Source organism: Aureobasidium subglaciale (assembly GCF_000721755.1).
Source record: "Aureobasidium subglaciale EXF-2481 unplaced genomic scaffold scaffold_9, whole genome shotgun sequence".
Lineage (NCBI taxonomy): Eukaryota > Fungi > Ascomycota > Dothideomycetes > Dothideales > Saccotheciaceae > Aureobasidium > Aureobasidium subglaciale.
The window spans coordinates 727,071-752,686 of NW_013566986.1; the positions used below are offsets into that span (position 1 = coordinate 727,071).

At 50.4% G+C, this 25,616-nt stretch overlaps 12 protein-coding genes across 12 annotated transcripts; 7 read left to right on the forward strand and 5 right to left on the reverse strand.

Annotated features, from left to right (window-relative positions):
• Window positions 1-401: 401 nt before the first annotated feature.
• On the reverse strand, window positions 402-3,297 carry AUEXF2481DRAFT_39700 (uncharacterized protein). Its single transcript, XM_013488780.1, has 2 exons — window positions 2,756-3,297; window positions 402-2,704 (listed from the first exon to the last, which is right to left on the reverse strand). The coding sequence occupies exons 1-2, from the start codon at window positions 3,032-3,034 to the stop codon at window positions 554-556; spliced, it is 2,430 nt and encodes an 809-aa protein (XP_013344234.1). The 5' UTR covers window positions 3,035-3,297; the 3' UTR covers window positions 402-553.
• Window positions 3,298-3,309: 12 nt separating this feature from the next.
• AUEXF2481DRAFT_693467 (uncharacterized protein) lies at window positions 3,310-4,768 on the forward strand. The gene is made up of 2 exons (XM_013488919.1): window positions 3,310-3,633; window positions 3,697-4,768. The coding sequence occupies exons 1-2, from the start codon at window positions 3,585-3,587 to the stop codon at window positions 4,443-4,445; spliced, it is 798 nt and encodes a 265-aa protein (XP_013344373.1). The 5' UTR covers window positions 3,310-3,584; the 3' UTR covers window positions 4,446-4,768.
• A 376-nt stretch (window positions 4,769-5,144) lies between these two features.
• On the forward strand, window positions 5,145-8,319 carry AUEXF2481DRAFT_65216 (uncharacterized protein; the record flags this gene model as incomplete). The annotated part of the gene is made up of 2 exons (XM_013488820.1): window positions 5,145-5,364; window positions 5,417-8,319. 2 exons carry the CDS (start codon window positions 5,145-5,147, stop codon window positions 8,317-8,319), a joined length of 3,123 nt encoding a protein of 1,040 aa, XP_013344274.1.
• Window positions 8,320-10,600: 2,281 nt separating this feature from the next.
• On the forward strand, window positions 10,601-11,524 carry AUEXF2481DRAFT_4803 (uncharacterized protein; the record flags this gene model as incomplete). The annotated part of the gene is made up of 1 exon (XM_013488649.1): window positions 10,601-11,524. The coding sequence occupies one exon, from the start codon at window positions 10,601-10,603 to the stop codon at window positions 11,522-11,524; it is 924 nt and encodes a 307-aa protein (XP_013344103.1).
• Window positions 11,525-13,895: 2,371 nt separating this feature from the next.
• AUEXF2481DRAFT_39705 (uncharacterized protein) lies at window positions 13,896-14,808 on the reverse strand. The gene is made up of 3 exons (XM_013488781.1): window positions 14,317-14,808; window positions 14,027-14,260; window positions 13,896-13,977 (listed from the first exon to the last, which is right to left on the reverse strand). The coding sequence occupies exons 1-3, from the start codon at window positions 14,766-14,768 to the stop codon at window positions 13,968-13,970; spliced, it is 696 nt and encodes a 231-aa protein (XP_013344235.1). The 5' UTR covers window positions 14,769-14,808; the 3' UTR covers window positions 13,896-13,967.
• Window positions 14,809-14,964: 156 nt separating this feature from the next.
• AUEXF2481DRAFT_4805 (uncharacterized protein) lies at window positions 14,965-16,628 on the forward strand (the record flags this gene model as incomplete). The annotated part of the gene is made up of 3 exons (XM_013488650.1): window positions 14,965-15,143; window positions 15,192-15,948; window positions 16,005-16,628. 3 exons carry the CDS (start codon window positions 14,965-14,967, stop codon window positions 16,626-16,628), a joined length of 1,560 nt encoding a protein of 519 aa, XP_013344104.1.
• Window positions 16,629-16,825: 197 nt separating this feature from the next.
• Window positions 16,826-17,524, reverse strand: AUEXF2481DRAFT_29270 (uncharacterized protein; the record flags this gene model as incomplete). Its single annotated transcript, XM_013488722.1, has 1 exon — window positions 16,826-17,524. One exon carries the CDS (start codon window positions 17,522-17,524, stop codon window positions 16,826-16,828), a length of 699 nt encoding a protein of 232 aa, XP_013344176.1.
• Window positions 17,525-18,540: 1,016 nt separating this feature from the next.
• On the forward strand, window positions 18,541-19,383 carry AUEXF2481DRAFT_693609 (uncharacterized protein). The gene is made up of 2 exons (XM_013488920.1): window positions 18,541-18,881; window positions 18,933-19,383. Exons 1-2 carry the CDS (start codon window positions 18,652-18,654, stop codon window positions 19,189-19,191), a joined length of 489 nt encoding a protein of 162 aa, XP_013344374.1. The 5' UTR covers window positions 18,541-18,651; the 3' UTR covers window positions 19,192-19,383.
• A 731-nt stretch (window positions 19,384-20,114) lies between these two features.
• AUEXF2481DRAFT_46932 (uncharacterized protein) lies at window positions 20,115-21,656 on the forward strand (the record flags this gene model as incomplete). The annotated part of the gene is made up of 3 exons (XM_013488799.1): window positions 20,115-20,325; window positions 20,377-20,806; window positions 20,858-21,656. 3 exons carry the CDS (start codon window positions 20,115-20,117, stop codon window positions 21,654-21,656), a joined length of 1,440 nt encoding a protein of 479 aa, XP_013344253.1.
• Window positions 21,657-22,182: 526 nt separating this feature from the next.
• AUEXF2481DRAFT_39709 (uncharacterized protein) lies at window positions 22,183-23,265 on the reverse strand. The gene is made up of 2 exons (XM_013488782.1): window positions 22,730-23,265; window positions 22,183-22,676 (listed from the first exon to the last, which is right to left on the reverse strand). Exons 1-2 carry the CDS (start codon window positions 22,951-22,953, stop codon window positions 22,208-22,210), a joined length of 693 nt encoding a protein of 230 aa, XP_013344236.1. The 5' UTR covers window positions 22,954-23,265; the 3' UTR covers window positions 22,183-22,207.
• Window positions 23,266-23,375: 110 nt separating this feature from the next.
• AUEXF2481DRAFT_4807 (uncharacterized protein) lies at window positions 23,376-23,961 on the forward strand (the record flags this gene model as incomplete). Its single annotated transcript, XM_013488651.1, has 3 exons — window positions 23,376-23,449; window positions 23,509-23,559; window positions 23,622-23,961. 3 exons carry the CDS (start codon window positions 23,376-23,378, stop codon window positions 23,959-23,961), a joined length of 465 nt encoding a protein of 154 aa, XP_013344105.1.
• A 263-nt stretch (window positions 23,962-24,224) lies between these two features.
• Window positions 24,225-25,376, reverse strand: AUEXF2481DRAFT_29274 (uncharacterized protein; the record flags this gene model as incomplete). Its single annotated transcript, XM_013488723.1, has 1 exon — window positions 24,225-25,376. The coding sequence occupies one exon, from the start codon at window positions 25,374-25,376 to the stop codon at window positions 24,225-24,227; it is 1,152 nt and encodes a 383-aa protein (XP_013344177.1).
• Between the last annotated feature and the right edge of the window lie 240 nt (window positions 25,377-25,616).

Below are 25,616 nucleotides of genomic sequence, written 5' to 3' on the forward strand. Positions count from 1 at the left end.
TTGCAAGCTAGCACCATGGCGAAATGAAGGTTTGAATATCGAATCTGTGTCATTGCTAAAAACGGTTCCAGCCACCGGGATTTTATGAGACAGGGTCGTACCCCTTACAAGCTTTCCCGACATCGACGAGGATATAGCAGCTGCCACGAACACTTTTGTGTAGATATACTTAGACTTTTACATTCGCAGTATGTCACCAAATACTTTGAGCCATTTGTAGGTCGATCAGTTGTGTTGTGGTCGAGTAATGTCGAAATTTGATGTTTTCATATTGGTTCGTTTGAAAGGACGACTTACACCCGGTAGGGCCTATACCGCACTCTCGACCACGACGATGAGTACACATGACGTCAGACAAACACGCGTGAGTGTCGCGTCGATGATGCAATCGCGAAACAGAAGTTTAACGTTAATACTACATTTCACTTTCTCTTCGAACTACTTGGCCCTAAACATGATGTTGTGTTGAATACATTTTCTCACTGCAGTCCAAAAGGCCATTGACTCAAAACATAGCCTCTGTACCTTTCCTACACAAACATGATACCACCTCTCACAGCCCAAACTTGCCCAATGGCGAACTCTGCAATCTCAGCATACTCTCCTCTCCCTCCCCGTCAACCCCTTCGAAGCTGAAATCCTCCGCCTCCTCCATCTCCGCCTCAAATTGCGGAGAGATAACAGGGCTCATCGCGATCTTGGGTCTGGATTTAAACACACTCGCATACTCTGCGTCTTGCTCAAACAACTTATCTCTGGGTGTAGTATCTCTTGTACCTCCCAGACTGGTCCTACCTCCTTTGATGGGAGTGGAGAATTCTTGTGTTGATATGAGAGGGAAGAAAGAGGAGCGAGGAAGTTCTTTGGTCGTTTTTGCACGTTGGGGTTGGGGATGTAGGGAGGCTTGGGTCATGGATGCTAGGGCGCGGTCGGCAAGGGAAGTACGTCTGGACTGCGTGATTGTTGATTCGTGATCTGGCGGTGAGGTAAAGGCCCCGGGTGTCGGTTGAGGTAGTGGGCAGCCGTTTTCGCTGCTGCGGAAGGAAGACATGGAGAGACGAGCTCGGTCCGAGAGATTGGGACGGGCCTGTGGACTCTCGTGTCTGGAGATGGGCGCGGGAGGGCTTGAGGATAGAGAAGCTGAGAAGTCTGGGAGATTTAATGGCGACTGCGGTTGAGCCTGCTCGTCCAGATCCATGGCATCGAATCGGTGCTCTAAAGAAGTGGCAGGGACATCATCGGAGTCTTGGGGCTTTGTGGAGACCGAGTCCATTCCCACTGGGACTGCAGAAGAGGCCTTGTATCTCGGTGTCTCCTCTCTTCCGGGCTGATGGTCAAGTGTGTCTGTCTCGAGACATTGATCCTGAGCTCTCTGTACACTAGGACTGGCATCCGTGAATGTGGGTTGCCTCAAAGCAGAGCCATAGGATATCGTTGTGGACCGATCGAAGGAGCGACTGTGTTCACTCCTTACAGACTGAGGTGTGCTCATGGGTTGACTGTGGGTTCGAGGCAAGAAGGGATGCGGCCTGTGGGGCCCGTCACGCACACTGATCGGCGTTGAATTCGTCGATTCAAGAAGCGGTCGCTTGAGAGGCGAGAACAGATCCTCCGTAGGCTCCTTTGAGCCAGCAAGCAATACTTGTATAGGCAGTTGCCTCGGCATTGTGTCTGTCCGACGCAACCTATCAGTGGCGGTGGGTGCTGTATGAGACAAGGCTCCATCCGGCTGTCCGCGCTTCTTTTTGCTTACATCTGCCAGGCAGTGCTTCATATCTTGCACAACTTGATCGTAGTCCACCATGAGATCGATCCGGGAAATATCCGTCGTATTTTCAGCAGGTATCTGCTCCACAGACACACCCTTATGCTTGTTGAAGATGTCAAGTCCGTAAGCCGCCGCTGTGGGGTCCTGAGAGGATGAAACAGCCAATTTCCGAGCAGGATCGACCGCCTTGTTACTCCCTTCGAACACGTCCTTGTACATCTTCCACAGACGCAAGCGCTCATTCTGTTCAACGACGCGAGATCGTAACGTCTCGAGCAGAGACACGTTTTCAGGAGGTACTTGAGGTGATGTGCCTTGTTGGAAATGCTGCCATAGGTCCTCAAAAGTGGAGTCCATGTACGCGTCTGAGGAAGCAACATTAGCTCCTGCTAACAATGCATCACAGCCCTCTACGCTGCCGATCCAATTCTGGCGGAGCTCGCGTCTGATAGACTTCTCGGTGTCTTGTGATAGGGCACCGCTAGAGAAATCTCGAGTCTCAAGAAGTGTGAGATGCAGCTGATGATAATCATTCGTCTTCTCATACAATGATGTGCGGAAGGTGTCAATGGTGCTATCCAGAGCGATTCGGCTGTGAAGCTTCTTTGTCAGAGATACACGATAGGCGAGGGAGAGAGGACCGAATGTAAGCAGGTCTTGCTTATCCAGCTGTTTCGCGAGAGCAAGATGCTTCCCAATCGAGAGTCGCTGTTTTCGTCGAGCCGAGAGAACTTGTTTACGGACAACAGCAGCGGAGAAGAGGAGCAAAACTTCTTCAAACTTGTCGCCCTTGCAATCGTCAAGCATCGTCTTTCGTAGCGTAGCTTCTCTGCCTAGAACATCGTTCTTCTTCAGGTCGTTGAGACATCTGAACAATGCAGCTCTCAGGTTGAGGGATTGAATAGGCTCCAAGGGTGGGAAGAATGGTTGTAGTCTCTGTTCCACGTAAACAAAGGATGACACTGTAGACTACAGAAGTTGACTTACCTCGCGTGTGGTCTCCCGGTCCCAAATCTCAAAGAGCCGGTAGAGTGACCATTCGACGCACGATACGCGCTTCTTCTGATTCTGAAGTGCATCTTTAGTATCGAAAGTCCGTACAGTAATCTCGGGCCAATCTTGTCGTTGATCAAGATTCAAGAGCCTGAGGTTAGAAACATATAGCGAAATGTTCGAAGGAGACATTGAGCGTGGTTTAGCAGCCAGCGGTCTCGGTGCATGGCTGGCATTAATGGTCGACGCAGCCACCGAATCGGGTCGAGACATGTCAGTCGGTCCAGGTTCCTTCTTGAGTCTAGCTAGAAGCAGTCCATGGCCCTAGGGTATGCACGATGCTGGCTTCCGTTCGAGTTGACAAGCGAGGAAGGACCAATCAACAAAGGACCAAGTAAACATCGGTCAAGGTCGGTAACGACGCCCAGTGCTGCACCCTAATGTTGGTGCTCAACGTACGGTGCAGAGAGCTGGGCACACTTCTAAGAGACTATGAGCATGTCACACCCATCTCAGTAATCTCTTAACTGCCGCTCCAAGGTATCGTATGCCATCTTGCATCTATATGATGATGCTGGGTAGGGGGGTGTCTACCTGAGGTATAGCAGCATGAGGGCCCGGCTTTCGCCGCATGAGACCGATTCAACTTTGGCGTTTGAGCCGACAAACGTCGCGGTGGAACAATTGCCTGATTCCAGTATTCTATAACTGAGAGCGTGTTCATTATCGTCACTCTTCTACCGCTACAACATCATTATATCGCTACTTGTCAAGAGATCTCCAACAGAAGACGAAGCAGAGCAAAGAAAGATCTCAAATCATCATGGCACCTAGCGTTGCTCAAGACGCGCATCAGACTGACTTGTCGGCCAGTATGTTCGCCCTGCTGTCACATGCATTTCTCTGAAAAGTAGCCTCATTGACTCTTCGCGCAGAGTCCACACTCTCGACACCGAGTCAAGTCTCGCAATGGACGCCCGAGACGGTCCTCTCCACCATGGCACCGCTGGAAAAGAACTCAGCCTCCCCCGTTCCATTCTTCCATCTTCTCGAACGCCTAAAGACAACCAAGCGTGAGGGCTGGCGCAGATTCGGTATCAGCCAGGGCGAATCCATTTCCGACCACATGTACCGCATGTCCATCATCACCATGCTCTGCCCCGCTTCCCTGTCTTCTCGTCTCGATGTACCACGCTGCACCAGAATGGCCCTCATTCACGACATGGCCGAAGCTCTCGTTGGAGACATTACCCCCGTCGATGGTGTTCCAAAGTCCGAGAAGAACAGAAGAGAGGCTGAGACCATGGACTACATCTGCTCTACCCTACTCGGCAAGGTCGGTGGTGGTCTATCAGGACAAGAGATGCGCGCTGTGTGGCAGGAATACGAGGATAGTCAGACGCTCGAGAGCAAATTCGTTCATGATGTCGACAAGATTGAGCTTCTGCTCCAGATGATGGAGTACGAGCGCTCCAATGAGGGTCGCATCGATCTCGGCGAGTTCTCATGGGTTGCCCAGAAGATTGAGTTGCCAGAGGTCAAGGCCTGGTGCAACGACTTGCTGCGTGAGAGGGAGGCTTTCTGGTCCGGACTCAAGAAGACGCCGACAGGGAGCACCTTGAACGAAGAGCAGGAGAAGCAACATGCTGAGTACTACAGCAAGAACAGCAACACATCTACTTGAGGCTTGGAAGCGTCACGGGGTAGCGAGTGCTTTTGAACTTTCTCATACGGCATGCATCCAGCGGGACCAAGGCGCATATATGGCAGAATTACACGGGGACAGGCGTCGGAAGCACATGGCTTATACAATTCATCCGGCGACGGTACGTACGCAATCAACTACATGAGCATTGAAGCTGCTGTTTCAGAAGCATGTATAGCTCTCCACGTGACCGCATAATCCTGCCATTAAGATCGACACACACATGAGGCCGCGTGCTTGGCGATAGTGTCGAGCGGGCGGGCGCGTGATGGCGGCGCACATCACGTCGTCGGGATCCGTCGACTTGTCTTCAACACTGATCGTGCTCCTTGTTTCTCCATTCGAGTCTGCGCCCGCTGTCGACAGCCGCTCTTGCCCTGACAAGACCTCTTTGGCGAATCGAAGCCTACCCGTCTGCCGCGTCAAGCTTTCCTTCTCCGCATTCATTTATCCGGGGTTGGAGCACATGTAAAGTACCACGAGAGACCATTATCAGCGGCAATTCGTCATTTCGCGTGGCTGGACTCGGTCTTTACATTCTGGCCCTCAGTTCTTCACGAACAGCAGTCGGGTTTTCCTCATGGTATCACTTGACACATACTGGCCTCTGCAAGGTGGTTTGCTTATGCATTCCTAGAGTTTGAAACAGCCTCGGTACAATCACCTTTCACGACCATCATGAGATCAAAAACAACCAACGCACCTCAGCGTCGACAGGGCACGGTCAAATCCAATGAGCCGCACGAAACACCTGCCGACGAGGAAAGTAACACCGCTCGGCCTGCTAAAAGAAAAAGGACTGCTAGCAAGCCCAGGGACAAGAGATATGAATGTCCTCAAGAAGGCTGCGACAAGAGTTACTCACGTGCTGAGCATCTCTACAGACACCAGCTAAATCGTAAGCCCGCGAAGGATCAGAACCAACAGGTAGATTTGCTAACATGTATTAGATGCTCCAAAGCAGATATTCAATTGTGATTTCGAGGGCTGTGATCGCCATTTTGTCCGCCAGGACCTTTGTGCAAGACATAGGGAGAGGCACACCAAAGAGAACTCACACCTATATCGCCGAGATGCTTTCAAGCATGGCAAGCTCCGATCATCTAATGCTGTCGAGGTCCAACAAGGATTGTCCCCCAACGACCGACCGACAACATCCACTTCAAGTTCGGATAGCCCTGCGCCACGAGATGTTGAGCCAGCAACCATTTCCGAACCGCACGAGCCTGTGCTCAACTTCAACCCGATGGTCCTTGATCCCCGTCTGGCCGACGAAGGCGGCTTCAACTCCACTATACCATCGGCTTCTTTCTCTTCAGCGCTAGGTAATGGCCATTATGAGCATGCTTCGAACTCTATGAGCGAGTCTATAGCGTCCGGGCTGGTCTCCCATATGAGGCACGCAGACAATTCTGGGATTCTAGCAGCTCCAGGGGCTATGAATGGTCGTGCCAACGATGCACGCCACGCGGGGAACAACGCGATGTTTGCTCGACCCAACATACCCCCAACGCTCTCCATGGATATGTATCATCTCAACTCAACGCAGAATATGTTCACACCGCTCGGCAATGCTTCAGGAGCTTACTTACCTCAACCCTATCCCTCGCCGACCAATGGGTCGAGTCTTAGATCGCCACCAGCATTTAACAATCTGCCTAATTCATCGCAATCTATCACCCCATACAGTGCGCAGGTGTCTTCGCCAGTTGGCATCAGGTCAGATTCTGTGACTTCATATCTTTCCAAAGGGGGCCTACATCATTACCAGAGCATGAGCTTCCACGATCCTGTAACAATCAACAACTTACCGGCAGGTACCACTGTTCCAGTCTTCAACGAGAACTACGGGCCATCCCCTTCAGAGATACCTGGTGCGGAGTTCATCAGCTGGCTCTTTGAAGGAGACCAGACCGCAGTATTTTCACCACATACGCAAGCATCATACAGCCAAGCTTCAATGTCGCATATACCACTTGAGAGCATGCAATCATCGAATAGTCAGATATACCTCGAACCTCTGGTTCGTCCGAAATCGGTCGCAAAGACTGAACAAGATAGCGTTCAGCCGGAGTGTGTTCTCTCGGAACATCGTAGGCAGCGGCTTTTAGATCTGATAAGCTCCGAGTTCAGAGACGGCAGACATATCCATGTGACTGCGCAAAGGGAGAAGACCTTGAGCGGCGACCACAACGAAGACACACATGTGTTGAGCTTGCGAATGATGCAAGTATTCTGCAGCTCGTTCTGGCTTCACATACACCCACAATTACCGATTTTGCACAGACCTACGTTTTCTGCGGAAACCTGTCCGGACCTCTTACTCATAGCCATGATGACACTAGGAGCATCTTGTCTGGAGCCGTCCTATGGTTATGAGGTTACTCAGGAATCCGCCGAACTAGCCTCATTTCTTGCATGGCATACTCGCCGGATGATCTTCGAAGATCCGGACTTCCTACCTCCTGCAAAACTCTGGATCTTCCAAGCCTTGTTGCTATTAGAAGTTTTCGAGAAGATGTTCTCCACCACGACGCTTCACCAAAGAGCACACGTACATCATTGCACAACCCTCACTCTGATGAGGCGAGGTAGCTCCTTAGTAGGACGAGCGGCACTGGATTTTGCACCCTACGATGTTGACCCAACCAGGACTCCTCCAGGGCCGAACGGCTCTGTCAACACCTGTGGCAGGAACACAAAGGATGAGTGGTGGAACAACTGGATTAGCAACGAGGCTACGCGGAGAACGGCCTTCGCAGCATTCATCATTGATACTACCCATGCGACCATGTTTGGTCACGCAGCCGTGATGGTCGCCCATGAGATGCGTATCCCTCTGCCATGCGATGAGGCGCTATGGGCTGCTCAAAATGGGAGCGAGGTACGCAGTCTTGAGCACAGCCTTGCTCTCAGTGGTTATAGACCGATGAGCTTTCTTGAAGCGTTGAAGAAAACGCTCAACAGTCAACATGTGCAGACCAATACCTTTGGCCGGGTTACTATCATGGCAGGTCTCATGAGTGTAAGCTGGCACATGAGGATGCAAGATGTTAGAGCAAGTTCGATCGGGGTTGGAAAGCAAGGAAGCTGGAGTGCTCAGCTGGCTTCTGCTTGTGACTTCTGGAGGCGTGATTTCGATGCTTCCTTGGCTCAGTCGTCGTCCAATCTACCGGTATACTTGTATGACCGGATGTTGAGCGACGTTATGGATAAGGAGGAGGTCTTCGAATCTCGTACTGTGCTACATCACCTTGCCCGAATGGCAATGTATGTGGACATTGTTGACTGCCAAATCCTTGCTGGAGCAAAACGCTCACTGGGACGCGTGATTACGGTCAACGATCATGCGGCAGCTTCAAAAAAGTTGCGAGAAACCTGGGCTCCATCTCACGGTGCTCGTGATGCAGTGTTCTATGCGCTACGCTTTTTGTCAGCCGTACTATTACCGGAGAGCGACGGCGCCTCTGGACCACAATATAATGCACAAGGACTTGCATACTCAGCTCGTGACGACAATCTGCTCAATCGGCCTTGGGTGCTCTATTTTGCTGCACTAGTTGTATGGACTTATGGCTTCTGCTTGGACGGACCTATAGCACCGCCGTTACCGACATACACCCTCAGGACACCCGAGATCCAATTCAGGGACTTGCGCGGCTTTCTTCGCCGCGTTGGAGGGGTCAAATCGGCCGATGACTTGCAGCTCGTCAAGCACAGAAACGGATGTTTGGGATTGTTGATGCTCCTGAAAGAGATCTTCGGTAAGACTAGATGGGAACTACTTCATGAGGCGAGTGATATGCTGGGAAATTGCATCGAGCTGCTCATGCCTGGCATATCGAATATTTGATCACTTTAGGTCGGTCCATCGACGGCTCTTACATCATGGCCAGGCGTTGATCGGGTGGGGGGCTCGGTTTTTGGGTTACATGAAGGATCTGAACTGAACCAACTGCCCGGGACGCCTTGGTTTTGATCTATATCATTGTGTATCTCCAGTGTCGATAATGTTCGTCATTCTCTGCGGATCATGACGAATTGTTCACCGTGTACAGTGCATTCAGCTGGCCATCGCTAAACTCAGATACGGACGACAGTGGTTCCACCACGGAACTGTGATATGAGGTTCGTTGCACTATGCTGATTGAGTTGTAATTGTTGGGAGCAACGTCCTGCAAGCGAAACTGGGCCGCCACGAACTCCTGAGAAATGAGTTTAGATGTGAAGACGAAGGATCAACATTTGGCAAACGTGAGCGACGCGATGTGGTGGGGTCTTCGACATCCGAGGCCTGTGAACGCTGAAAGGGAGATTTGTGCTCGTACTGTGCAAATGAGATGTTCTGTGAACGGTTGTGACATGAAACCTGCTCGGAGAATTAATCGTGCACTGCCATGCAACTAGTGCAACCCGACTGGTGATCATGCATACGCTCAGGGCCTGGCTTCTGTATTCCGTTTGCGGGTCGAGTGTCAACAAGGCTAGATGCTATTCAGCCGAGTCATCTGCCTCCGAAGCTGGGCTGGAAATGTCTACATTTAGTGTACACATGATCTACGGTTCAGTGTGCATAACCGGGAAGGATCTCTGTCATTATTCCAGTTTCTGGCTTTCAATGGTCCTCTTGGACAGCCCAGCAACCATCTGGAGAGGCAAATCGAGACTCCACAAGACCATCATCATGAAGAAATTCATGCTTTGGTTGTGCACAGCAACAAGATGAACAAACGGTTCCAATGGATGTTGGTCTATCAGCATATCTTAGTGCTATCTAGGAGGATTATTTGTGATCCTTATCGACAAGAGCTACCACTATACGAGACGGAATTGGAGCAAAACGCGGTATGCACAGGCGGTGCAAATCTCCCCATGACCACATGAGTATACTGTCTGCACGGACTTGACGGAGTTGTTCCCAAGAGCTCGAGCTCAGCCTGTGTTGACATTTTTTGACAACGGCTGCAAAGCATTCACGTCCGATCTACGATCGTGGGGTGGATGCAGAAAGAGTGACCGACGATCGTGGATGGGTTGGTTCGGTGAGAAGATGTACCTCCTGTTTGACAAGCCAGCGGAAGACGTTTGCACAACAAAGACCCTAAAGACCTCCCTGCATGTGGTCTTTGCATACTTCGAGGACAACACTGTTCCGCTCGGCCCGCAAAAGGAGGGGTCACTTGCAGGACCAGACCTTGGGTATCCGTGAATGCGTCCAGGAGCGCGGTAGCTGGGTTTAGATAGATGAACACCAAATGAATCAACTGCCCTAGAAATATCATCATACACATGATGGCAATCTTCAGCTCGTTGTTCCTCTTGCGTCAGACAGAGACACGTTCATGACGACCAGCAACAGTGCTAAGATTGTGGGGGACGGTCTTCATTTCGCGAGTCACCAGATGGACGGTCTGGTCACGGCACTCGGAGCGGATCGAGTCATCGGATTCGCCCTGGCAAACAGGAAGCGACCCTAACGCTCAATAGGCGATGGAAGAGTGGAGGAGGAGCAAGAGGACCTTGAACGCGAGAAAGAGTGAGAAACGGGCACTTGTGCAGAGGGTCAGAAGCCCAGAAATCTAAAGTGGTTCCAGGGGTGTTAGCCCTGCGGGTAGCGACCGCTTTTAGCGCGCCCGCCAGAGCGGGAGCGAACCAGGAAATCCAGGATTTTGCACAAAAAGGGAAAGCGTGGACGGAGCGGGCCACGAGTGCCGTTCGCCGGTGCTGTCAAGCTCGCAATTCAGTCGCCATCAAGTGTCAACGTCTTCTTGACACCAAATCCTAGGGGGGTGATCTTTGCTTGCGAGGAATCAACATCCAGAACCCCTCGAAACTCTAAGCCCGCCGGTGCTGCAGGTATGCCAGTGTGAACGGCCAACGGCAAACAAGATAGATGCGAGAGGTAGGTTACGCTGTCTCGTTGTGAGACGAATCTGTATAGATATCCAAGCCTTCGCACTCTGCATTCTAATATCCGAATCATCACCACGGCTTTTCCTTCCTTTTAACCCCTCCGCCACTAGACCGACACGATACCAAGCCAGCCACTCGTTTCCCTTATCAACATATCATCATCCACACTCATTGCCTGACCCAACTTCCAATCTCACTCTCATTTAACCCTGGCTGCCACCATGCATCCTCGCACATCTTCACTTCAACAACCACCAGCTGCCGTTATGAGCTACTTCGACTTTCAGCCCGAGGAGTGCTCGGTCTCGCCAGTCAAGAAGACCAACACTCGCTGCCTTGATGCCTTCCATAACCGTCCTACAACACCTTTCGACTACCCTGCCAACGCAGACATCTATGCCAGACGTGCTCTTCCTCCTCTTCCATCAGCAGCAGCAGTTCCTGCCCTTCGCAACTGTTCATCATCAGAGTCCATGGCTTCATCAGCACCTGCCAGCAGACCAAGCACTGCCATGTCCTACAGACAGGACAAGTCCCTTCCTCCTCTTCCCTTCCGCCTTCAAAGATCACCTTCATTCGACTCGGATGAGTCTGGCAAGGAGAACACTGTCATTGTTCAGGTCTCAAGGCCTCGTCAGAACCGTGGCTACAGCTTCCGTAGTCTCTTGAACAGACACTCAGAGGACGAGTTTCCTCTTGCCTCCCCCAAGAGTGGTTACAGCGTTACTCGTGACTCTCGCACAGACTCTGTCATGGGTGACTACAACTTGTGCCAGGTCAAGACCAACGGAACCATCTCTGCTACGAGCAGCAGACGTCCCTCCGCTCTTTCTCTCACTCACCTCAAGGCTGCCTCGAAGAAGATCAACGCTAGCGCTCCTCCAGTGCCTTCCCGTCCTTCATCCCGCAAGGGAAGCACCAGCAACCACAACCAACATCGCTGGGGTACTCTCTTCCGCACTGTTGAGGACGACAAAGAGGACATCCCGTCCATGCCTGCCACTCCTGGTATGATGCCTGACCTCAGCTTCAACCGTTGCTACTACTTCTACGCTCGTAATTGCAATGGCTACGTTCTCTCGGGCAACTCAAGTGGTGACGCTTGCGAGAACTGTGCCCACTCCGGCTTCTTGGGCTCCCCTTGAACATTCATCCAGCACTCTGCCGAGATATACTCTCGAAAGGCAGAGCAGCAACCAACTCCATCATTCAAGCTTTCACAGCTACTTCTTCGACATGACCTGTACGGATTATGAAGGCAACACAGCAAGCCCGAGCAACATTCATGCTCGAAGGCACGCCAAGGCATCCAGGTGCCATTCGTCACGAGAAATCATGCACGAATTCAAAATCCTCATGCTGAAAGATGCATTCGAGGTACATGGAGAGGTCGAATCAAGACCTCCCTTGTTTTTTACGACCCTTATGTGGAGTACTAAAACCTTCTGGGGATTGCATTCATTCAACCTTTATTATGTATGAGACGAACCCGCCACATCCTGGCTTTTCTATGTGTTAGACGGAGCAAGATACCATAATAGCGTTGCATAACATGAACACATTCATTTTCACAAGCAAACCTCATCTTTCGTCTTCTCTCATCTTCTTTGACCGTGATCGGTTTAATTGCAACTTCGTTTGCTTGTCGTGACAACAAACAAATACAGCTCAGGTAATCATAAACAAAGCAAACGGGTCAGGATTTAAACACGAAACGGGCGACGGATGTAGAAACGTGAATGTGCCAACTGCCAGAAACTGCCACCTCCCTCTCAACAGGAGTAATTTCTCTAATCTGCCAGCTCTTCAATTTTGGCAGTGGACAGATGCCACAATAAACGTATAACAGCATAGCGAAATGAGAGTACGGGAGTTTGATAAGCAGCTATCAGTACGCTGAGCGATCGACCCACCAACACGTCAAAGGAAGGCAGGTCACGTTTCGAGGTGCTGCAGATCGTGTGCAAGACTCGAAATGTGGAGAGGGAGACTGCCACGTCTACACGTGAGTTGATGGTGGAGAAGAACTCCCTTTCACATGGTAAAGATAGACACGCATGCCATCTACACGGCTATGATCCATCAACCTAAGCTCCTTCGGTACATTTTTGTGACCCCTTCCTCTATAACGGCGTGTCCAAAAGAGACGAGCGGGTCAGAGTGCGAATGGCCGTATGTGGTAGGTAAGAAAGTAAGCGAAGCTCAAGACCCGATACAGACGACCGGAAGTAAGTCTCCACAACCTCAATGTCAGAGCCAAGGAGGGGTTCACGAGTGGAAGGGGGTCAGACTTGTGTTGTCTTCTTTAGGAAGCCAGATGTGAAGGACCATGTGAAACAGGGTTGACTGTTTCTCTTGTGAACTCAACAACAACAAGCCTCGGAGGTTCAAGGAGTCGCTCTTGGTCTCCCACGAGCCTCGGCGGGAACACGCGGAGTTGGACATGCGAAAGAGTCTCTTTCCAGAAGCCCATGCCCGAAAACTCTCGTCGCGCTTCTGTAAGAGGAGGTTTGAAGGAGCGCGGCTTAAGCACATTTTCAGGGGACTGTGGCTTCCGCAACCCTCATGCATGCCATCGATGATGAAGCAAGCTTTGGCGGCAAGCGAAAGTCTACTCTGCAGAACCTCGACTTTTGGCGTATGCCTCGGAACGCATGTTCTTCCTTTGACACGAAGGCTGAAGTTCAAAGCTTTTGAGTTTACATGTTCACGGTTCAATTGCTTGCATAGAGACGAGGAAAGCATGGTGAAAATCGATCTCTGCGGATGACGGGCAAGTCTACACGTTCGCGGCTTTCCCGGTACTTGGAGATTAGAGTTAGGGAGGTGCAAAGAAGGCTCGCATATCCTCCTGCCAATAACTCTACGCACTACAACACATCTTGGTTGCTGTGCGAAGCAAGATTATCATTGCTCTACTGACTTCAATATAGCTTTATCACAAGTACTTCAGTACACTTTGATCGTCGATACGGAAAAGAAGAGCATGGCTGGGCCTACTCTCAAGTGGTGTCAAGTCCCCATGGTGCATGCAAAACGGCCGGACATGTGTTCCTAACAAGTGTGACTGGCAAAGCCTCCTCCGGGGCGCGTACGCGTTCTGCAGTCGAGCCGATAGCATATCGCACTCCCGTTCTCGACCCAATCCTTCTTTCAGCTCTCTTCAGAAAAGCCATTCGATCTCCACAGACAAGATCGTAGCAAACATCGCACGCCACCTGCGTGAGTGTATCAATCTAGGTGCTAGAATGCGTTGAGCGTGTCTTCCAGATAACGCAATCACGCAGAACGTGGCTTCCGGTTCGTGGTAGTCAAGAGCGCCCACAGGGTGCTTTGACCCTTTCGCATCGCATACCACACCCCGCAAGATGTCAGGAAGATGTATTCTCCGATCGACTGCATCGGAGAGGGCTAAGCGGCTCGATGTCCATACCCTCTACACGCTGCGATCGGCGGACATGGTCGCTGCGATCTACGACGAAACTCAGCTTTGAGCACTCGCCACGCTCGCATGTAGTCTCGACAACCAGGCTACTGGAGACGACGAAAATGTGGTCAATCTGAGGAGGGCCAGACTGCGCTGTGCAATCACCACCATCTGAATACTGTTAGCATGGGTCTGGTGTGGGGAACGGTGTGCTGGATACCTGACGCCAAACATCTTTCCTTGCTTTCTCTTGTCAAGCTTCCAGGCTTCTGCATTTTCAAGCCAAATTCGCTCGTGTCCGGGCACATCGAGAGCCAGGTGATGATATTGGAAGTCGCTCTCATCGCGGCGTTTGGTCATGTGCACATTGACAGTGCCTAGGGCTAGCGGGCCTCCTACGTGGAAGTGCATGCGCATGTGTGTCGTGCCAATACCATCAGTTTCAGTTTTTGATCTATACCTCGCATATCAGTGGTGTGTCAAGAGTCCCGCGACTTCGACGACGCTTACGAAATGGTATCTCTTGCAAAGCGACTGTTGCGCACTCTGTTTTCTCCCCATGCTTCAATCTCTCCGCCCTTGCCTCTACCAGCCAGCACGTCGATACATTTCGGGTCGTTCCTTATACGCTCGAAGGCACGGTTGTAGACGGCGGTCTTGCTGTCGCTGCTGAAGACTTCGAGGTACAGAACAGTCGCGACACCTCCTGTCATGACCAGACCTAGGATGACGACAAGGAAGTTTGCCGATTGCTGTGTTGTTCGGGCTCCTCTTTCACGCCATGATAGTTCATTCCAAGGCACGCGACCGGTATCGTTTGCAATGGTGACGCTCCTTCGTGCTGGTCCGGGGGCGGATGATGTGGACGAGCTCGTCGCTGTGCGCACTTGTGTGCAGGTCTGTACCGGTCGCAGGCCAATACGGGAGGTCGGTAGTCTTGGTAGAATTCGTAGGGACTGCATCGTGCTTGATCCAGTGTAAATATCTTTGATCTGTTCGAATGACACTTGACTTGTTCTGTTTCGTGACGGCACCAAAGCTTTGACCTTGGCACTACGAAATGGTGGGGCACTTTCGGCGGCCTCGGCCCGTGTTTGTTGTTTCTCTCGCTGCATCTTACACCGACATGCCAATGCATACCATGTTCACCCAGAAATAATGGATTCCACTGCTTCTCTGAATCGCTTACTGGCGGTGTTGACTGATCATGATATCGGTCTGGGTTATAATGATCTGGCATGGCTGTTCGAATCTCCTCAGACCAAGGATGCCATGATTTCCTGGGTCCATGAATATCTAGGATCGGCCACTCTTCTCAGCCCGGAAGAGCTTGACATGTACGTTTGCTGGTGAAGTTAACAACGTTCATCACTGATTTTCTGAAGGCATGCATATATCTCACAGTCGAACTATGACACTCCTTCTGCTGATGGCATGCCACAACCTATGCAAGAGTATGATTTCGAAGCTGCCATCAACTCATTGGAAGCTAGCACCGCTGCAATAAAGAAGCAGACTACTATCTTGGGAGCTCAAAGAGATGCCCTTGTGAAACTGCAAACACTCAATCGAGAGCCCGACTCCATCGTCTCCGAGAACGAAGAGAAACGATCAAGTCAGGCACGTACCAAAGCTCAACTGGACCTTGAGACGACCGAGCTTACAGATGGGATTCAACAACGCGTAAACGCAACCAGACGACATGCAGACTCGAGCCTCAACATGCTGAAGACGTCCTCTCAACGTCAACTCGATAAAGATAATCGTCTGCTTGACGGACTGCAGAAAGTCATGTTCAAAATCGCCCCTCTGGAACCCAGCGAAAAGCAGTTTCCTGACTTCAATACTCTTTCCCGTGCTCTAATCAAGCTAGAGAGCAAGGTCGTCAAAGATCGAACGAACAATACATATTTGGAGACTTTGGAAAGCCTTGCCCACGAGACAGATGGCTTTGAACATCAAAGTAATGCACAGGCAGCACAAGAAACGTATGGATTGGCCGAAGAACTCGAAAGCCTGATTACAGAGGTGGACTCGGTACTCGAGATGACCATTAGTAGGCGCTACCGTGCGCCCATCGTCAATGCTTTGAAACTATGCGACGCGCAAGCCCAACTCGAACAACAGAGCTGGCTAGAATATGTATCACTTACCCCAGCCCTTTGCAACAAGGGGTTTTGGCTGACAACATGATTCAGGTCGTGAGGACGTTAGATGAGCTAGCGCATAAAACCGAGGACCTGGCCGCTTGTACTCAGGACGCTTTGGCTTACACATCAGCACTCAGCCACGTCTCAGACGCACTGGTCGAAACACTTCCGCCACCAACACAGCCGCCATCCAGACTGGATAGAAAACAGTCTGTTAGAAGTCACTCACCCAGAAAGGTTGCGAATTCGATATTGTATCGTCAAGGAGCCAAAAATCCAGCTCTTGAGATTCTCGGATATCATGGCATCCGCATCCCTGCTGAGTCTGGTACGGACAGTGAGACCGTGTCTCACGCCCTCGAACTGGCGGTGCTAGAACGACAATCACGTCTGCAAGACTTGCAAAGATCCACTGAACACTCTGTCGCAGCCCAGGTGGCTGAGTCGGTCATCTTGGCAGATGGAGAATTACAAAACTTGGTTGGAGCACTGTACGCCCATTCGCCTTACGCCACCGTGAATCTGGTCGACAGCAAGATGAACGGGAGACTGGAACACCTGGATCGTGATATTGAGAGCTTGGGTGATGGTATCAAGAGGCTTGACGTCAACCGATTGGCCGAGGCTGAGCAGACCAGATTATCAGACGCTCTCGGCCAGTCAACTAGCTGAAGCTCGAGTAACCCCTTGAGCGCGCCTATTCACTTGTCTTTGATGGCCCAATTCTTTGAACTACCCAGCCAAACAGTGCGTTCACAATGTCAGTACCAATTTTGTCCCCGAGCACGCTTGCATAAACTCACAGGACATGCATCATGAAGTCTTTTGCATCCGATTTGCTCTATGGTTGAAAGGACTGCGTACCGATATCAACTATCAAAGGTAACACTGAGGGATGCTAGTGCCTTCACAACATCCGTGATCAGCTTCCTATCATGCTCCGTTATCCCTTGGTTCGCCTCTTGCAACGCCGCCACCGCATCACTCAGATCCTCTACCCCTTTCTTCGACAATGTGTTATGCGCACTGATCTGCAAGACTTCTTCTCTCCAGATGAGTTTGTGTAGGTCTTCTATCAGATAGACGTTCTTCTTCTTTTCATCGATCTCCCTCCTGATCCAATGTCTCTCCACATATTTCATGAGATTTTTCATGAGGATGGACAAGTTCGCGAGTCTGTGGTAAGAAGCCACATATCCAGACAACAACTTCCTCGGAGTATTCCCATCTGTATCATCGCTTGCAGTGAATATCACTTCACGGATATCGATGCAATAACTCCGGATCTCTCGTTCCAAGACGCGGTATATCTCTGCTCCCGCTAGGTGTGCCGCGTTTGATCGGTTCCCTCCAGCGATGGTGTACTGCCAGATAGCGGTGTATATCTTTGTGTAAGTGTCGTGGTCTGGAGGAAGGAGGTGCTCATCTTGCTGGTTTGCTCTCGCAGATCTGTAGATGATGGAAATCTGATCCTGGATATAGGAGAGGGTTGCAGCAGGATCTATAGCCTTATTCTGGAGGAAGGCAGGCACTTGCGGATCAGAAGAAGGCGCTTTGGACTCGGACATCTGTTCTGTACTTTGGTCATGCAGTCGGGCGTTCGTCTGTATTTGTAGTTCTGACTTTAGGCAGGAAGTCATAAGGCAGCCACGAAGGATGAGCTATGATGTCATGCTTGTGGTGATACCTATAAGATTGGACTAGATAGGTGACTCACCTAGAAATTCTTCCATTCCGGGGAACAGGATGTGACGGACGATGAGGTTCCGATCGTAATACTTGCTGACTCCGCTCAGAGCAGGACGACATAAGCTGCATCCGATAACATCTCTTACGTCCACCCTTCGACCACTCGAACATCACCGCTAAACCTTCGACCTAATTACTCATAAAGGATCTCAAAAAAATCACGCCCTGTTCAGCATTGGGAATGTGAGCAGACGGGTACTGTTTCCTTTGTTCTTCCTATTTTGGGACAGTCTCGACATCCTTCAAGCATTAACAAGATCGAGACGAGCTTTATATCCTAGCTGCTTGGGACTCTACACTCCCCTTTCTCGCATCCATCGGAGCTGGCGAGATGTGGGGTGACCGACCATTCTCTCAAAGAGCGGGTCAAAGAAAAATTTCAAATTATCGATATCATCGATGGAACATCTAAAGATCTCCAACGCAGCCGCCGACTCTTCGTTGCGGAGAGATGTAATCCGGAAGAGGGCGTCAAGGCTGGTGCCTCGATGACGCGTGAGATGCTGCCCAAATATCTGTCTGAGAATGATGATATCAAGAGATGTCTCGACACCAGCAAGGCACATATGTACCTGGAGGTATTGGTTGCTGACCATCGACCTGACAAGCGGTGTAAAGGATCTCGGAAAGCGCTCATTGAGACCCTCAAGCAGCGCGCAATAGCGGATGGCAGAGATGTCATGTATGTGGATGTCTGGGCTGGGAATGGCAGGAAGCTGAACATGTGAGCATGTCCGTCAGCAAAAACAGACACATGACTAATCCTGGAGTGAAGGTATTATGAGAGTCTCGGCTTTACGAAAGTCACCGATTCTCATCTAGAAAGGCAGGATAAGAGCCTTTGGCCTGGAACGCTATACTGTGTTGATCTACGTGCCAATACTAGTCAACCAAAGCGCGTTATCCTGCGACTCAATTTCAGCGACTTCGATGGCTCTGGACAGAAATGACAAGATCACCCGGAACCGTGAAGACATATCTTCGTTGGGTAGGATACTCCGACGAAATCGAGGGACAGCGACATTTCATCCATGCCGAGCCTTTTCAGCAATCAGAGCTACAGCCGAAAAGGTTATATGTCTTCATCGACATCGACTACAAGTCATTCGTGAATCTAAACATTAGCCTGGCTCAGCACGAGATTTATGCGATAAAGCGCAATGACGACGGTCAACTGTATCTTTATCCACTGTAAATCCTGCGTTACACTCTATTGACAGATTTCAGATCACTCCAAGAAATCATGACAAGCGGATTTTCTGTCAGGACGTTTACCGCCGGGTCGGCTGAAGCAAATGGATGTATGTCCTCACAGACTTTGATCATGCTTTGTCTATTGGAACAGCCCTTGAGGTCGGATTCGAATCGTACGTACGGGCATACCACATGGCAGAATTCTGCGAAGGGATACATACCGGGGTATACGGTTCAGCGGGTGCCATCACGGAGTAGTTTGCACTTGGCTCAATACTTTGGCTCCTACTAACAGGAAAGGAACTTTACGGCGATATCGATACTGTTGCGCACTTGTTGGGGAGTCTCCTCGAATTAGTGGAAATTGATGGTCACGAGAAGCGAGCTGAATCAGAGGACGTGTCTCTGTCAACATTACTCGAGGCTCAGGACGCTGAAAGAAGATGGGAGTCCGAGCTATTCTATAACAGTCTGTGAGACTAGAATGGTACCAATATTGGACCCGGTTCAATCTAATTCGAGTCGACGAGCGATGGAGGCCGGATCAAAAGATTCGATATTAATCTACCCTGACGACAGCTGCTGTATCTCGTACGTTGGGTTAGTGTTGTAAATAACTTTTGTGCCCGCGTCAGGCCCCAACTACCACACGACAGTTCCAGGTTCTGATGTTTTCGCAGCGCTTATGTGCAAAAAATCCGAGTGTACCCCCACTTTTGGAGGACATGGTCGCATCGCACCTTCTGTGTCAAAAGACAGCCACACACGTAGACCTGAGTTCTAAGATTCTAGTCTCAAGAATGATCAGAACGATATCCGTCAAGTTGGGTGGCTGCTCATCACATCTCCAGATGCTGTGGAGACACACTAGTGATCTTTCTGAGTCAGCCCAAGAGATAAGAATGCTCAATCGGCGTCATCCAAGCCGATCATCGCAGCAACTACTATAAGTCTTTAGACATTGAAGCACTGCATAGGATAGATTGGTGGCATGCTAATATATGCTTTGCCGTCACTAGACAAGAGCCTGCATGGGCAGAGATAGGCAGAGCGAATTCGATATCTGGTTATCAGCTGGATTATATTGTGCAATGTCGATAGGCCATGTCAGCCTGCGATATATGAGCACATCAAGAGCCATTTGGTATGGCGCTCTAAATTTGTCCGCTATCTGCAAATTATTTATACCTGCAATACGTCGGAGTCTTGAATGCGATGTCTGATATCCCAGTGGAGCAGAAGCAGCCGTCCTCAGACCTGGAAAAAGATTTGATTGGAGCCCCCTTGGCTCAATCGGCGTCTGTCAGAGCTGGAAAGGTCGAAGAAACTCATGACGATGATGAGTTCGAAGTCTTTAAGCGAGGTGAAGGAGATGTCGATTTCCGCACTGTTGGATGGATCAGAGCTTCTGTGATCTTCCTCAAGAGTACGTGTAGATGCTATCTGTCTGAATACATTTCTTACTCACGGATCGTAGTCATCTTCGCTACCGGAGTCCTAGCCATCCCATCGGCATACGCTAGTCTCGGTGCTCTCCAGGGCGCTCTCAACGTACTTGGATGGTGCGCTCTGAATACCTACACTGGCGTCATTCTAGGCAACTTTCGAAACAGACATGCCGGCTGTCATTCTGTCGCTGATATGGCAGGGGTCATTGGCGGTCCGATACTCAGGGAAGGTGCTGGTCTGCTGTTCGCTGCAGCTTACGTTATTTGCGCTGCTTCCGGCATCATCGGATCGACTGCTGCTCTTAACGCTCTGTCGGAACATACTATATGTACGATGTGGTTCGCATTCATCGTCACTATCGTAGTCGCTGCCATGGCGAGTGCGAGAAAGTTCGAGACCATGTCATACTTTACCTGGGCTGGCTTCTTTAGTGTGTTCGTCGCTGTATTCATTGTGGTGTAAGTTCTTCCAACCTACGGGCCGAAGGTACCCTGCTGATTATTCTTTAGTGTTGGTGTCGCCGTTAGAGATAGGCCTGCTGCAGCTCCAAGGACAGGAGACTTCGACCTCGGGTACCATGTGATCGGTCATCCGAGCTTCGCTGGTGGTATTACCGCTGCCGCAAACATCTTCTCCTCCAGTGCGGGCACTTCTGCTATGCTTCCAGTCATCTCCGAGATGAAGAACCCGAAGGATTATAAGAAAGCGCTGTACCTTTGCATGGGGTTCGTCACTTCTGCATACCTTGCATTCAGTCTCGTCGTTTACGCATACTGCGGCGAATGGATCGCATCTCCATCGCTGGGAAGTGCAGGCCCCTTGATCAAGAAGATCTCATACGGCATCGGTCTGCTCGGTCTTCTTGTCACACCCGCGTTGTACACTCACTGCGCAGCTAAATATTGCTTTGTGAGGATACTACGCAATAGTCAACACTTACAACGAAGTACATTCGTTCATTTTGCGACTTGGCTAGGCTGCACTGTTGTGCTCTCAGCCATTGCCTTGATTCTCGCAGCCGCGATCCCCATCTTCGACTATATCATAGCTCTTGCTGGAAGTGTTTGCTTTGCTCCACTAGCAATCATGCTTCCTGCTTGTCTTTGGATGTATGACTTCATGGAGTATCGCAGAGGCACTTTGCTCGAGAAAGGCGCTTTCTATGCACACGGTGCAATGTTCGTCCTAGGCGTTTTCATGATGGTCGGTGGTACGTATGGTACGGTGGCTTCTATTGTCGATGCATATGCTCAGGGCACTGTTGGATCCGCCTTCTCCTGCGCGGACAACAGCGGTTCGAGTGGGTGAGGAGCATTCTTGGTGGCAGTCGAAAAGTAGAGATGTTAGAAGACTTCCTCTGGGATGGCAATTCAAGCGAGCACCGTCCAATGATGATGCTTTGTTTAGTAATATACATGTCGCAATCTCTTGCAACAGGTCCTAGATATCAAGATGGGAAGTCGCAAGAGGAAGAAGTGAGGCTCCTTTCGTGCCAGTTTCGTGTCGCGTGTTTCTGGCTACCCCACTTTTCTCTGTCATGCTTGTTCCCACCTCCCGATTATGTCCTACATTCTACCTAATTCTCAACTCGGGGTCCAAAGGCTGACTTTGAAATAGCTCATCGATCGGTCCTGTCTGCTAATTCCGCAAGACTTCACCACGTATCATGGGAGAAGAAACTTCTCCATGGATAACCCGGTCTCGTCTGTCACGTCGCTGATCACAGATAGATCAAGTTACGTCCTGCGCAGGAGACTACGAGATGGTTGAGAGAACAAGTTGAGTGAGACGAACGATCAAGCTTAACATGATAGAAGCAAATCGTATATCATGATCTCGTACTATTCTGCATCACAACATTACATCCAGGCTCTCGCTTGCAATATCATACCTCCAGCAACAACCCAAAAGCTTCCCATCATCACCCACTTCGATATCCCTATCTCTCTCGACGCCTTATTGGCAATCAAAATCGTCCCACAAGTCCCCACCTCCGTCGTAGGCAAATTATCCCCATGCGCATACAATGTAGAGCAATACTGCCCTTGACCTTGCCCGAGATACCCAGTCTGCTGCTGCGTTGTATAACCCTGTGTGTTCTGTCCCGCTGCATATACTACAGTTGTTGTGGCATGGCCTTCGGTGACATACACCGTAGAGGGCTGTTGCTGCCATGTTGGTGTGGGATGTTGTTGCCATCCTCCCCCTGCTCCTGCTCCTGCTCCTGCTCCTGCTCCAGCGATATTAGGAGTGCAAGTTTGACCCCAAGGACAGCAGCCGATTGTATTGTCGGAGGCGCGTGCGCAGTAGGTGCTTGGTGTGCAGCAACTGTTCATGAATGTTAGACTAGCATATGGTAGGACGAGGTAGGTAAAACCTACTAATCAGGTTCCTGGATGGCGTTGCAGTTTATTGGAGACCAGGAAGGACATTGCGCTTGTGTTGCTGCTGTGAGGCCTTGTTGTGTCATCCAGTATGCATTCGTCCAGCCGCCGCCTCCATTTCGTGCTTCTAGTTCTTGCGACTCGAGATTTGATGACGATGTCGCGATTTGGAAAAAGAGCACTGTAACCAGTATCGCATACATTTCACGTATTGGAGACATTGCGGGCAACATTTGATAGATTGAAACTGGTTACAGCGAATGATTACACATGGTATCCAAGGTGGAGAGAGGCGAGCTAAAGAAATGACGACGGAAAGAGCGAATGTTTGTACTTGGCCTTGGTAAGGCGGGTTGCCTGGTGAGTTACGAGCAGAGCACTATCGCCATGATCCTTGTGATGCAGCCTTGCCGGTCATCATGCATGCAACAGACAAGGGTGGACAGAAGTCCGACAGTCTAGTGCCGTTGACAAGATCCATCTTCCGCGGTTTACCCGTGTGCCTCGGCTTCGTTTTAGTGATTGGTACCGACATTTGTTTAGCAGATATGCAACTACCCTTGACATCACCTTGTCAACGAGTCTTGGAAACACTCTCACATCTAGATTTCAATCTGCAAAAGGAAGCGCTGTTGTTTCAAGCATGGCGCAGGTGGCAGAATTGAAGAAGAGGCGGCTGCAAGACTACGGTTTCCATCTTGAGTACCGGACAAGATGGTAAGTCATCGACAACTGCTCGCATATACTCAGACACACCTGACCGCGCGTTCATACAGGAGCGACAACGATATGTACGACCACATGAACAACAGCGTATACTACTTTCTGTACGTCTCTGGTAGATTTGTAGCAAATCGATGGGTGGAACTTACATATTTCACCCGAACAGCTTCGACAGCATTGTCAATACATACCTTATGACGCATTGCAAGCTCGACCCTCCCACATCATCATTGATTGGACTAGTTGTGCACTCACAATGCGATTACCTAGCTCCAGTAGGCTTTCCTGCAATGATCGATCTCGGATTACGAGTCAAGAAACTGGGAAAAAGTAGCGTCAACTACGAGATTGGTGTCTTCGAACGCGGCATCGAAGAGGTAAAGGCTGTTGGCGAGTTTGTGCATGTCTTCGTGGATCGGGAGAGTAGAAGGCCCAGAGCAGAAGGCATGACTGCCACCATGAAGGAACAGCTCGGATCCTTGGCAGGTAGCAAAGCAAAGCTCTGATCAAGTCCCCATGGAGGTGTTTCTGTTTTGTTAGCCGTCAACAGGCAGAGCGTTGTTGCTTTGGTTTGGTCATCCGCGCAGCCAAAGCGACTCTGGTATGTCCTCTCACAGCACGTAATCAGCTCATGTTGGAGGCAGAGAACATCACCTGTAGTAAATTCATGTATGATTACTCTCCTTCTCGCCATCATCGTCTTTTCAGCTAATTAGCACTGTCGCACGGCAGGGTATTATACTTTCATGTACGTACTTCCGCGAGTGCATCAATCTTCGTCCTCTGCTTCTTGTTTGCGGATCTGATCCTCAAGTCGCTTCTTCTCGGCGTTCTTCAGTCGTATCATGGTAAGCTCCTCCAGGCTGGGGCTCGATACAGCGGAAGGAGCGACCGGCGAGTTCTTGGCGCTACTGAATGAAGCAAAGGAAGGAACCTTGCGCAAGCCGCCTCCTGCCTGTTTTAGCGGTGTTGTCGGTGAGTCCATGCCGGGAATCTCGTGGAGAGGTCGTGATTTCGATTCTGAATTTGGTGTGGCTGGCACGGGTGTCGATGGGCGTTGCAAGAATTCTGGTTCCTTGTTCGACGCCCAGTATACGGAATCGAGTGTCTGGAAATCTTTGTCCGAGTCTGATCGTTTCTTGTAGTCTGAGACAGCGGCATGTGCTCCTACAACAGACTCATAGACTATGAGAGCAGTCGCAACAAGACTCTTGGTCTTGCTATCGCCTAAGCGCTTCTTCTTGTCCTTGAGTATTACCACGTCTTGAAGCTTGCCGAAGCTCGCAAACATGGTCCTGATTCGCTCTTTGTCGAGCACTGCTCCTTCACCTTCTCTTGACCACACTGCCTTGATGGAACGATCGATATCAGCAACTCCATTGCCGCCTTGCGACGCAGATTGGTCTTGGGATGGAATGTAACCGTTCTTCTCCCGATCTAGACGTTCCTCCTCTTCGAGTCGTTCGCGATTCAGTTGATCCTGTCTCTCGAGTCGTCGTCTCTTGCCATCAGCAGCTAGACGCTGGATCTCACGCTGTAGCTTGTCGCCTTCTTCCTCTTCTTGGTGCTTTCTTTTCAGACTAGCGTTTTCGCGGTTCTCCAGGTCCTCTTTCATCTGACGACGTCTGCCTTCGAATGCTTGATGACGCTCCTCCTTCTCTTGTTTGACGCGTCGCGCATTGTCATAAATGGACTTGTATTCAGGGCTTGATAGAACGTCGTTTGCGATCTGAAGTAAGTGGAACTTCTCGACAATATCTGGTTTATCGGCATTTTTGTCGGGGTGGTACTTGAGAGCTGTACGACGATAGGCGCGACGAATGTCGGATTCGCTCGAGCTTTCGAAGGTGATGCCGAGCAAATCGTAGTAGTCGACAGCGGTGGACTTGGCCGCCTCGATCAAGTCGTCGTCGCCAGGCATGATTGTGAGTGTTCTTGGGGGGGTTGGCCACTGATGTGTGGCAGTGCGGTGACAGTGTGGGCGATGAGGATGATTCGGTCAGTCGAAGTTGTGTGGAAGAAGACCAAGAGTCGAAAGATTTATCAATAGACAAGTTTGGAGGAAAGAGGGAAGGAGCAGCTCGAATGCATGCAACAAAGTTTATGGATCTCCGCATGGTCTGCGCATAACTAATTACATAAATGCACAACGCAGCACGAG

What these genes read in the sequence shown, in the direction of transcription:
- AUEXF2481DRAFT_39700 (XM_013488780.1), bottom strand. Translation starts at nt 3,034, where the DNA reads ATGTCTCGACCCGATTCGGTGGCTGCGTCGACCATTAATGCCAGCCAT. An exon ending in ACCGGGAGACCACACGCGAG is followed by an intron (nt 2,705 to 2,755) that starts GTAAGTCAACTT and finishes TACGTGGAACAG; the next exon opens with AGACTACAACCATTCTTCCC.
- AUEXF2481DRAFT_693467 (XM_013488919.1), top strand. Translation starts at nt 3,585, where the DNA reads ATGGCACCTAGCGTTGCTCAAGACGCGCATCAGACTGACTTGTCGGCC. An exon ending in TCAGACTGACTTGTCGGCCA is followed by an intron (nt 3,634 to 3,696) that starts GTATGTTCGCCC and finishes CTCTTCGCGCAG; the next exon opens with AGTCCACACTCTCGACACCG.
- AUEXF2481DRAFT_39705 (XM_013488781.1), bottom strand. Translation starts at nt 14,768, where the DNA reads ATGCAGTCCCTACGAATTCTACCAAGACTACCGACCTCCCGTATTGGC. An exon ending in TTTGCAAGAGATACCATTTC is followed by an intron (nt 14,261 to 14,316) that starts GTAAGCGTCGTC and finishes TGCGAGGTATAG; the next exon opens with ATCAAAAACTGAAACTGATG.
- AUEXF2481DRAFT_693609 (XM_013488920.1), top strand. Translation starts at nt 18,652, where the DNA reads ATGACAAGATCACCCGGAACCGTGAAGACATATCTTCGTTGGGTAGGA. An exon ending in CGCAATGACGACGGTCAACT is followed by an intron (nt 18,882 to 18,932) that starts GTATCTTTATCC and finishes GACAGATTTCAG; the next exon opens with ATCACTCCAAGAAATCATGA.
- AUEXF2481DRAFT_39709 (XM_013488782.1), bottom strand. Translation starts at nt 22,953, where the DNA reads ATGTCTCCAATACGTGAAATGTATGCGATACTGGTTACAGTGCTCTTT. An exon ending in GCCATCCAGGAACCTGATTA is followed by an intron (nt 22,677 to 22,729) that starts GTAGGTTTTACC and finishes ATTCATGAACAG; the next exon opens with TTGCTGCACACCAAGCACCT.